This window comes from Octopus bimaculoides, chromosome 13, assembly GCF_046866305.1.
Source record: "Octopus bimaculoides isolate indiv1 chromosome 13, ASM4686630v1, whole genome shotgun sequence".
NCBI lineage: Eukaryota > Metazoa > Mollusca > Cephalopoda > Octopoda > Octopodidae > Octopus > Octopus bimaculoides.
Window position 1 is genome coordinate 61,105,643 of NC_142940.1, and position 12,500 is coordinate 61,118,142.

The following is a 12,500-nucleotide window of genomic DNA, read 5'->3' on the forward strand; positions in this document are numbered from 1 at the left end:
GTGTGTGGGTGTTTCTTTTTTGTTTCCTTTTCTTTTCGTTTGTTCTTCTTGTCGGTGGTGATGATCGTGGCCATAACAACTTTGATCACACAGACATTATTATGATCAAAGAAACACTTGCCAGAATCACTCTGTCTTATTCAGATAATAGTATATCCAGGTCTACGTCATCTAATACGGCCTTTGTCTTTTAAGATGTAAAAGATCTGGCAGCTGCTATTTCTAGCTGACTGGGCAACTACATAGAAGCCTTCCCTGTAATCTCCTTGTAGCTGTTTAGTCCAATATCCAACCTAATTCAGTCTGGGACATTAATAGGGGTCCAATCTTCACTAAGGTCCCAGGCTCTGTGGATTTAGTTGATGGAAACTGAAAGAAGCCTGTAATATATGTATGTGTATGTGAGAATGTTGTGGCCGATGTCAGTACCGCATGACTGGCACCCGTGCCAGTGGCATGTAGTAAGCACCATTCGAGACGTAAGCACACCAGCATAGGTTATCAAGCGATGCTGGGGGAACAAAGACAGACACACAAACACACACACACACATATACATATATACGACGGGCTTCTTTCAGTTTCCGTCGACCAAATCCACTCACAAGGCTTTGGTCGGCCCGAAGCTATAGCAGAAGATACTTGCCCAAGGTGCAACACAGTGTGAATGAACCCGGAACCATGTGGTTGGTAAGCAAGCTACTTACCACACAGCCACTCCTGCGCCTATATATGTATTAATGACTAAATTATGCATTATATTTATGGCCCATTTTTTTCTTAACAGTCCCCTAGTGTGTATGTGATATGAGATATAGTCTATTGTTATTATTTCTAGCAATTGAAAGGACCCACACTGAAAGTTCCTCACTGTTGTTGTTGCTGTTGTAAATTCATTAAAAGATGTTCCAGTTTAAGTACCAGCCATTATGACAAGAGAAAACAAACACATATGATATATATATATATATAATATATATATATATATATTATATATATATATATAATTTCTGAACTGGAAAAGGTTGAATTCTGTTTTCAGACACCTGACCTCTGACCTTTTGTTCAGATGTAAATTAAGTGCAAAAGATTTTGGTGTCTTTATATCATATCTCTTTTTGTATTTGTTTATTTTATGGATGATAGAGGGGGGAGGGGAGATGAAGAGAGAGAAGAGATAGGGAGAGGGGGAAGGAGATGAGAGGGAGAGAGGGAGGGAGACGGGGGTGAAGTGAGAGTAGTTGCTTCTTTGACAGACAAAAATATACTGGAAAGCAAACCCATCCAACCTACACAGAGATGTCAGAAGTGCAATACAAACAACTGATGATGATGATGGGGATACTGCAATGCAGACACATCAAACCCATAGATACATTGTGAAAAAGGAAGATGATGATGATGATGATGATGATGATGATGATGATATTAATAATGAAGTTGATGAGGAATATAATGACGACAATGAAGAGGAGGAGGCAGAAGTGTTGGCAATAATTATGAGGAGAGAGAGAGAAGCAAGGAGAGAGATGAGCAAAGAGAGAGAGAGGAGCAAGGAGAGAGAGAGATAACGCTGATGTTGATGATGATGATGATGGTAGTACTGAATATAGTAGTTATGATGATAACACATAACATGATGATAAGCATAATTAAGACAATGATAGTGATAATGATGATGATGATGATGATGATGATGATGATGATGATGATGATGATGATGATGGTGATGATGGTCGTGGTGGTGGTGGTTATAATGATGAAGTAGGTGCATAAAATGGTGCAGATGATGGGGGTGATGATGATGATGACAGTAGTGGTGGTCATGGTGTATTTTTTCCTCCTAGATTGACTGAAAAGATTAAAAAGAATGTCTGGTCATGGGAAGGGGAAATATTACCTTATTTGGAAACAGGTGAGGAGTGGCGGCAGGGGGAGTATCTGGGCACAGAAGATTCTCTCCTCAAACAAATTCACTCCAACCCATGCAAACTTAGGAAAGTGGTCGTGGAAAACTGAGGATGGACGACAAAGAAGACGACAATGGTGATGATGATGGTGATGAAGATGATGGTGATGATGATGATGACGATGATGGTGAAGACGATGATGATGACGATGATGGTGAAGACGATGATGGTGATGACGATGATGATGGTGATGATGATGATGGTGATGATGATGACGATGATGGTGATGACGATGATGACGGTGATGACGACAATGATGAAGATGATGGTGATGATTATTATTGTCATCATATAAAACAGAAGAAAAAGTGGAAAGATACAGCACAGTTGTAATGTACCACAAAGCGAAGGTTTAACAATCAGTTCAGTGTTGTTGTTGTTGTAGTTGTTTGGTCAGTGATGAAGCAAGCCTCTGGTCAAAGGTTACGACCAGTGTTAGGACAATGTCAGAAACCTATTGAAGAATAAAATGATTAAAAAAAAAAATGTCCATTCTTTTATTTCTTTCATATTATGGATTTTTTTAGAGGATTATGAGAGAATCTAAAGAATATGGCTTGTGTGGTTGCCAAACTGTTCAGTTGTCTAATTTGAAGATTTTGTCTGGTTTCTTAATTGGAAAAGAAACCCTTTTAATTCAGGAAACTCAATGTTCTCGTTTAATAAATTATTCGGTTGTAGTCGGACAAGGGAAACATTCTGATGAAGTCTCAGCTTACTAGAAATAGTGCCATCATCATCATCGACATCGTTTAACATCCTCCTTCCATGCTGGCATGGGTTGGACAGATTGACAGGAGCCTTGAACCATGCTTCTGTTTTTGGGATAGTTTTTTTTTTTTTTTTTACGGTTGGATGCCCTTCCTAACACCAACCACCCTGCAGTGGTTGGTGTTAGGAAGGAAGGAAGGAAGGAAGGAAGAGACAAGAGATAAAATAAACGTGGGCATAAAAAAGACAGAAAGGTCATGGCTGGAACATCTTTGATCTTATGTCTCCTCTGTAAGCATTGATCTGGAGTTAAACAACATCAGTTGGTCAGTTTATCCACTGGTGTTTCAATCTGCAGCTATTTTTGAGCAGGGGAAAGAACAGTGTCCTGACAATGACGAAGAGATGAATCAAACCACAGAGCTGCAGTTTTTAATCATGGCCAATAAATATAGGAATCTTCCATGTTGGGGTTTAAGTTGGAATTCAAAAGAATTCATGAATATGGAAAAGATGTCTTTTAGCCAGAGACTGACCACAGCAGAGTGGACACGGAGTCACTGGGAATAAGCTTTTTAGAGACATGGATTATTTATTACAGATAAATAATTAAATAACAGTGACGCCACGAAGGGGATGAGTGGACATGGTAACAATGAGGATGATGATGGTAATGACAGTGGTGATGGTGGTGGTGATGGGGATGATGATGATGATGATGATGATGATGATGACAATGATGATGGTGGTAGTGGTAATGACAATGATGATGGTGGTGGTGATGATGATGATTATGATGGAGATGATAATGAAGATAAACAGCACCATTTATAACGAGGACAATGGTAATGGCGTTCATAGCCAAAATGATGACAGACAAAAACAATGACACTGATGACGAGAATGGTGATATTGTTTTGTTTCAGACGCAAAAATAACGAAACACGAAATACAAACATAAAAAGGAACCAAAGAATAAAGACAAAAAAACTGTAGAGTGGAGTGGGATGGGCAGGGGTGGAGTGAGGTGAGGGCGAGAAATGAAACTAATTATGTGTGTTAAATTAGGACAACATTTAGTTAAGGAATCATTAAAAAAAATAAATAAACGACAACAAAAAAAAAACTGCAAAAATGTAAAACAAAGAATTATGAAAACTTTGAAATGGTAATATTATACAAAACACACCCATAACACATATAACAAGGGCCGCACCCACTTTGCTCTGAAGAACAAGATAGCTTTAGCACAAAGAATTTACTACTACTACTACTGCTGCTGCTGCTACTGTTCATGTTGTGGCTATGACCTGAATGAAAATTATGACAATAATGACATCTAATAAAAATTGTTGGTGCTGTTGTTGTTGTTGTCGTGCAGGTGATAGTGATGCTGGTGGCACATGACAAAAATATTGGTATTATCTTTAACGATAATTATATTCAAATGTTGGTGGACAGCATCACTTCATACGGAGTGGAATGTTCCAGTTCCAAACCTGAAGAATACTCTCACCGCTTCCAGAACAGGAGAGGAGTCTGGGAACTGTGCTGCATTCAAAACTATGTCACTCCTTGAATTGTAAGCGATTGTGATTGTGCGCGTGTGAGAGAGAGAGAGAGAGAGGGTGTATGTGTGTATGTACGAGTGGCTGTGTGGTAAGTAGCTTGCTTACCAACCACAGTGTCTTCTACTATAACCTCAGACCGACCAAAGCCTTGTGAGTGGATTTTGTAGACGGAAACTGAAAGAAGCCCGTCGTATATATGTATATGTATATGTATATATGTATGTTTGTGTGTCTGTGTTTGTCCCCCACAACATCGCTTGACAACCGATGCTGGTGTGTTTACGTCCCCGTAACTTAGCAGTTCGGCGAAAGAGACCAATAGAATAAGTACTAGGCTTACAAAGAATAAGTCATGGGGTCAATTTGCTCAACTAAAGGCTTTGCTCCAGCATGGCTGCAGTCAACTGACTGAAACAAGTAAAAGAGTAAAAGAGTATCCCACTTTCTGCTACCCTATTAAACACCGATCCATTACAGTGCCACCCAGTGACATTTTCTTTAAGGTAGCACTCTATAATTATAATAAATGGCCCCTGTCAGGTATGACAGCAAGTTTTCCAGTTGATCCAATCAACGGAATATCCGGCTCATGAAATTAACATGCAAGTGGCTGAGTACTCCACAGACATACGGCATACCCTTAACATAGTTCTCAAAGAAATTCAGCATGACACAGAATGTGACTAGGTTGGCCCCTTGAATTACTGGCACTACTCATTTTTGCCGGCTGAGTGGACTGGAGCATTGTGAAATAAAGAGTCTTGCTCAAGGACATAACACGCCACTGGGAACTGAACTCACAACCTTACGATCGTGAGCCGAATGCCCCCTAACCACTTAGCCATTCACTGGAATGGTCATGACCAGAATGGATCTGATCAAAGTCTGCTTAGTCAGGGCTGACCAAGGGCTAAATGACAGCAATGACATAAAAATAATAAACAGTTTAAATTAACTAAAACAACCAAAAAACAACAAAAGTGGTGCTGGTTTGGGGGGGGGGGGGGGGTTGCAATGAAGCATTATCGAATTTAGCAAACAGGATCAGCTGACATGAAAATATTGAGCACCAAACAAACCATTACCACTTTGGGAACTCTGCCAGAAGTCTAATAGTTAAGTCAATATAATACAATTTATCTTGCCTCATATGATTACCTGTTCCAGTTCGTTAAACATTCTAATGAATGTTAAATGTTGTATTTTTACTAATTATTTCAGGACTCCAAATAGGAGAACATCAGAAACAAAATGATAAGCATTATTGGTTCTGGTTCTGGAAATTTTGAATTTAAATCCAGACAAGGTCAACTTCAGTTTTCAAACTTCCAGGGTCAGCACAAGAAAGAAGCAGTTAATTACTTCAATCAACATAATCCACTTCTTAAGGCAAAGAGCTGGCAGAATCGTTAGCACGTTCGGCAAAATGCTTAGCGATATTTCATTAGTTTTCACGTTCTGAGTTCAAATCCTGCTGAGGTTGACTTTGCCCTTCATCCATCAGGATCAATAAAATAAGTACCAGTTATATACCAGGTTTTGTACCTATAGTAGAAAGGGATATAATCCAGTTGTGGCCCTCACACCAAAATTTCTGGTCTTTCTCCCATATTAGAAAAAATTATTATAGGACAGACAATTGCCAAAATCATTAGAAGAGAGGACAAAATGTCCGAAGTCATTATTCTTAGAGATGAAAATCTTGGATTTGATTGGTCTTTCCCCCATACAGAGTCTCAATAAAATAATAGCTAATTACTAGGATTAAATTAATTATCTTGAATCAACTATTACAGTATTGACCAGACAATCAGATATTATTATACATCACTGAAACAAATAAAAGAATAAAAGAATATTTATAGAGGGAAGGCCATCAGGGACCACCAGAGAGGGTCACAGGCAGCCTTGGGAGCTGCAGTTGAGAACCACTGAGCCAAACTTTTAAGGGGAGGGACAGACACAGCTAATGGTGTCGGTTCTAGAAACTATAGATGGTTACTTGTAAGCAAGAGACAGTGTTAAATGATTTATCCTCTCATCGTTCAGTGAACTATAGTGAGATTTGATGAAGACCTTGTTAGTATTTATAGCAGAATTACCAACCACAGAGCGGCTCCATTGTTTGCTGTTATCACCTTTGACCTTTGTGGATCGACAAAACTGGATTTGAGGAATACTAGATATTATTTCTAGCAGATTTAGTAGCCAAGTAGAGACTCCCAGATTGAATCATTCTCTATTTTATTGTCTGGGTATATATATATATATATATGTGTATATATATATATATATATATATATATATATATATATATATATATATATACATACATGTGTGTGTGTGTGTGTGTGTGTGTGTGTGTGTGTATACAGTTCTTAAGAGAACATTTCTAGAAAATTCTAATTTCATCTCTCCATCAAAGAAAGGTCAAGAACAAACAGTTTGGCTTTTAATGGTGCAAAACCAAAGAGAAGACATTCAGCAGCTCATGGCATTAGTCTAGACAAAAAAGCACTTTTTCTTTTATTTATTTATTCACGTTATTTTTATTTATTTTTATTCTTTGTTCTTAATTCTTCTGATCTGACAAAATGAAACCATAAGTTCCATCCAGTAACTATGGCTAACTAATCCATTGGATTCTTCCAGCAATAAAAGACTACTTTTACTAAGGTCAAACGATTTAGTGTATGTTCTAAGAATGGAACTTTGAGCGCAAAAAAAAAAAAAAAAAAACATAAAGAAAGGAAAATTGGAATTCAATTTTCAGTTTGTTTTGGGAGAGTGGGAGGAAGCAAGGCTTTTCAATTCATTTGAATCTATGTTAGTCTGAGTTACCAAATATATGTGCATGTGTGTGCACATTCTTTAAATAAAGGAATCAAACATGGGTTTCTAATTTTGGTACAAGGCCAGCAATTTTGGGGAAGGGGTGAAATTAATTACATCAATCCCAGTGCTCAACTGGTCCTTATTCTATTTATTTCTTTATTGCCCACAAGGGGCTAAACATAGAGGGGACAAACAAGGATAGACAAAGGGATTGAATCGATTACATCGACCCCAGTGCGTAACTGGTACTTATTTAGTCGACCCTGAAAGGATGAAAAGCAAAGTTGACCTCGGCGGAATTTGAACTCAACATAAAGACAGACGAAATTCCACTAAGCATGCTAATGATTCTTTTCTACTCTAGGCACAAGGTCTGAAATTTTGGGGGAGGGGCCAGTCGTTTAGATCGCCTCCAGTAGGCAACTGCTACTTGATTTATCAACCCAGAAAGGACAAAAGGCAAAGTTGACCTCAGAACATAAAGACAGACGAAATACAACTCAGCATATCGCCCAGCATGCTGACGTTTCTGCCAGCTCGCCGCCTTAGAGGAATCAATAATAATAATAGCATTCAGTGATGACACTGGGATGGAATTTGGTCTTGATAATTGTGCCAAGGCCACTTTACACAAAGGGAAACTGAAGACCTCACATTCAGTGGCGTTGGATGTTGAGACAATCATAAAAGAACTCGAGCAGGAACAGACTTACAAATACCACAGAATAATAATTTCATTCCCTTCAATAATGATTTCTATCCCATTCATTGTAGTTATTTAACTTCCAAATCAGCTCTAAATAAGCAGACTAACAACCAAAGGAGTTTAAACCCTAAACATCCTTTCTTTTCAATTTTTTTTTCCTAGGCAATGTACATCCAGGGGTACGTTTTCCAATGTGTTTGTTTTTTTTTTCTCACTTTTCCAAGAGAGGAGAGAATTTGCTGTTATTTCTAACAACTCACGCGACCGCTTACAGGATCCCACGTCCACTCATTTTTCTGCTGTTTTACAAAGTATGATGATGTCGGTTAGGGTGACGTTTTGTCTCCAAACGATTTGAAATTTCTTTAAGGATTAAAGAAGAACAGAAGAAAATGGATTGACTGAAAGATATAAAAGAGGAAAACAAAAATGACCGTTTGTCCTACTCACCAAATAGAAGGAACAAAACCCAAAGTGGGGTGTTAAGAAGCCAGCATGTTGTGATATCATTTGAAAACCACGCCAACATGATCAGTCATTCACACTGTTTGGCTGGATGCTAAAAGACAAAAACAGAAAATATATTTGAAAGACGTTAAACGGTGATGATGATGATGATGATGATGATGATATATATGATGGTGTCATAATAGTATGAAATGTAATACAGTTAGGTATACAGAGAAATAACAATTATATATTTAATGATGGGACAATTTCATTCTAAACTTAATTAATATATTGCTTAGCATGCTAACAATTCTGCCAGCTTGCTCCCTTAAAAATAATAATAATAATTATTATTATTATTGTTATCATTATGGTATATAATATTAATAAGAATAACAATACTGAACAAAAAGTATGAAAGTCCTGAATAAGATCAATAGTCAGAACTAACAATGTGCCATCCCCGCCACCAATACCATCCTGTTGCTGCTGCTGCTGTTCTACTGCTAATACTACTACTATCAGCACCACTACCTTCCACCTCACCACCTACACCCCCACCCCAGCCCAACGCTGTTTCACTAAAGCTCAAGAATATAATCTCCATAATGATATTACAGAAATATTGAAATCTTTGGAATTTCTTATAGCAACTGGCGGATAAAAAGATGTTTATCTTGTATTATGAGGATGGGCAAGGAATTGAGGGTTGTTGTTGTTGATGATGATGGTGATGACGGTGATGATGACGATGATGAGGAAGGGGAGAAATTCTTGGTGGTGATGGTCTTAGTGATGATGATCATCATCATTGTGATCATGAACATGAGGAGTTTGTTGGTGGTGGTCATGGTGATGGTGATAGCATGTGGTTGTTGATCATGTACAAATGATAATAATGATGATGATGATAATAAATGCCCGGATGCAGTCCCAGGCTGTGGCTCTCATGGCTTCTGATCATAACAGATTGGAAGTGTTATTATCATGTACATTGTTTTGTCTTGGTATAAAAGATGGGCTACAGCAAATATTCTGCTCAATACCACAGATTTGCTTGTCAGTTGTTTGACTTTAACCAGTTGAGCATGTCCCTTGGTGTCTGACGATATGTGCATCTCTGATCTCTGATCATGAGCAGAAGTAGTGGGGGAGCATCATAGCCATGTGTTGAGAGGAATTCTTTGGGGTTTGGATAATTCACCTCTGGAAACATGGATGTTTTGTTCATCATCCTTAAGCAACCCTTATTCGAGGATCTTTTGAGTGGGATGGGCTACTCGACCTGAAGAATATTCTAACTGGGCCCCACCTGCAAGGTCACACGCTGTTTATCTTGATATGAGATCACCATGTCGCGCACATATGGTTGTGATGCATGTGCCTGGTGTACCCTTATCAGACGGGTAGTCATGATGGGTATACTGGGCTTCGTATATTTTACCAGAGTGTCACTTTGATGGCATGCACTGCTTTCTCACCCAATAATAATAATAATAATAATAATAATCATTTCTACCAGAAGCACAAGGCCTCAAATTTGGGGGAAGGGAGTAAGTCGAAAAGCAAAATCGACCTTGGCAGAATTTGACTGGATGGCCATGGGAGGAATGTTCTTAAGTCAAAGGTCAACACATTCAGGTAAAAACTAAGAACAGAACAACAAAACTATTTGCTCTGTTTGAGTCATGTGACATGTTTCATTTCTTTTTTTTTTTTTAATTCCAACACAAAGAAAAAAATACAAAGAATTAGAAATTTCTAGTTTTGTTAATCTATAGTCCAATATGACCCAGGAAGGGAGAATTAACAGGAATTATTATTAAGAATATCACAGTATCAACCAGATATTCAGATGCTGTTATACACCCCTGATCACAATGTGCTTCTGATTCTCACTTGACTGCACCATTCTTTCCTATCTTGACCCAAATTGCTTGACTAAATCATCTTCCCATCAGTGTGGAGGGCTTCCAAGGGGCCATTTCCAGTCTCTTGGAAACCACTCAACATCTGCACAGGTCCACCTGTGCAGATGTGCATCTTGGAACATGTCCAGCTCAGCAGAACTTTTGCTTAGGAACAAATCCAAAGGTACAGTTTTCAGCAATGCAAATACACATCATCATCATTTAACGTCCACTTTCCATGCTAGCATGGGTTGGACGATTTGACTGAGGACTGGTGAACCAGAGGGCTACACCAGGCTCCAATCTGATTTGGCAGAGTTTCTACAGCTGGATGCCCTTCCTAACGCCAACCATTCTGAGAGTGTAGTGGGTGCTTTTACGTGCCACCGGCACGAAGGCCAGTCAGGCGGTACTGGCAACGGTCACGCTCAAAATGGTGTATTTTACGTGCCACCTGCACAGGAGCCAGTCCAGCAGCAACAAGTGCCAGGAAGGCGACGCTGGGCACACGTGCCATCACGATTTCGCTTTCGCTTGCCCCAACAGGTCTTTGCAAACCGAGCTTTGTGTGGTTTTGGTAGCCGAGCTTCGTTTAAAGAATTATAAATTCATATTTCTGTAGATTCTTTCTTTTTGTTTTTTTTTCCAATAGTCACAAATATATCATTAATATTAACATTACTGTTGTTGTTATTTAAGACTTGCAGAAGGGAAGGTGTTGTTGTTTCTACTAATACTGTTTAAGCCTAAAGGATGTTGTGTTAAACTAACAAGTCTTCTAATTGTTGAAATAACAAGTCCTCTAGTCGTTAACTCTGTTGCTGTTGTTGTTGTCAAATAATCTCATTAATATTGATGCTGATATTGTTGAGTATTCAAATTGTTGCTGTTGTTATTGTTATTGTTAAAATAACAAATTTTCTCATTGTTAAAATTGTTGTTTCTTTAGGCCTTAGGGAAGCTGTTATTGTTCTTGCTAATTGTTCTAATTGTTACTTAACATTTCTTCACGTTCTTTGTTTAATAAACTTTAAGTGTGCACGTGTGTATATATATATATATATATATATATATATATATTGTTTTTGTTCTTGTCATTCCTGTTGCTGGTCATAAGTACAACTGCAAGAAGAGTCAAGCAATAAAAAAAAAAGACTTGATTCACATTCACAGGGTGTTGGGTTTCATTTCAGTGATTGGTACCTTGGACAAGTATTTCTAATTTATTGGGCTCCCAAGCCTCATTTCTGATTTTGTCCCGGGGTCCCAATACAATATCTTATTAATAATTCTGATGCAAGTGCCTCGAAATCTTTTCACTATAGGTGCAAGCCAAGCTGGAGCACCACCTTGAAGAATTCTAGTCAAATGAATCACCGCCAGAAGTTTTTAAGACAAAATTATTCTATCAGCCGAACCACTAACTTTACAGGGATGTAAACACACCAACACTGGTTGTCAAGTGATGGTGGAAGGGACACACGGACACACACATCTATATATATATATTTACAAAGAGCTTCTTTCAGTTTCCGTCCACCAAATCCACTCACAAGACTTTGGTGCCATGCAGTGGGACTGAACCCGGAACCATGAGGTTAGGAAGCAAGCTTCTTACCAAACAGCAATGCCTGCACCTATATTATTCTTTTATTCTTTTGTTTCAGTCATTTGACCATGGCCAAGCTGGAGCACTGCCTTTAGTCAAAGATATTGACCCCAGGACTTATTCTTTGTAAGCCTAGTACTTTTTCTATCAGTTTATTTTGCCAGACCACTAAGTTAAAAGGACATAAACATACCAACATCGGTTGCCAAGCGATAGCGAGGTGGGGAGGACAACCACACACACAAGGGCACATAAATATATATACATATATACACAACGGGCTTCACACAGTTTCTTATTTCTTTGTTGCCCACAAGGGGCTAAACACAGAGGGGACAAACAAGGACAGACAAAGGGATTAAGTCGATTACATCAACCCCAGTGTGTAACTGGTACTTATTTAATCGACCCAGAAAGGATGAAAGGCAAAGTCGACCTCGGCGGAATTTGAACTCAGAATGCAAAGACAGACAAAATACCGGTAAGCATTTCGCCCGGCGTGCTAACGTTTCTGCCAGCTCACCACCTTGTTTCAGTTCTGGCTTCTTTCAGTTTCTGTTGACAAAATCCACTGACAAGGCTGTGGTCGGCCTAAGGCCTAAAGATTACAATCAAATACACATGACTAAGGAATACTCAGCCACTTAAACATTAATAGAAAAAGTAGGCAAATCAGTTGAATGAACAAATTCTCATCATCAAAACCAAGAGGATCCATCATTATATAAGTTGTTTCGT

The 12,500-nt window shown here is 38.6% G+C and overlaps 1 protein-coding gene across 5 annotated transcripts in view; it reads right to left on the reverse strand.

The window, feature by feature from the left end:
• LOC149132928 (uncharacterized) overlaps window positions 1–12,500 on the reverse strand; it is a 270,983-nt gene that overhangs the window by 69,883 nt on the left and 188,600 nt on the right. For all 5 annotated transcript variants that reach the window (XM_089361913.1, XM_089361910.1, XM_089361914.1 and 2 more), the window contains exon 2: window positions 8,244–8,352. In XM_089361913.1, the coding sequence (XP_089218039.1) occupies window positions 8,244–8,322 (79 nt within the window). In that variant the 5' untranslated portion in view covers window positions 8,323–8,352. The remainder of the gene's footprint in view (window positions 1–8,243; window positions 8,353–12,500) is intronic.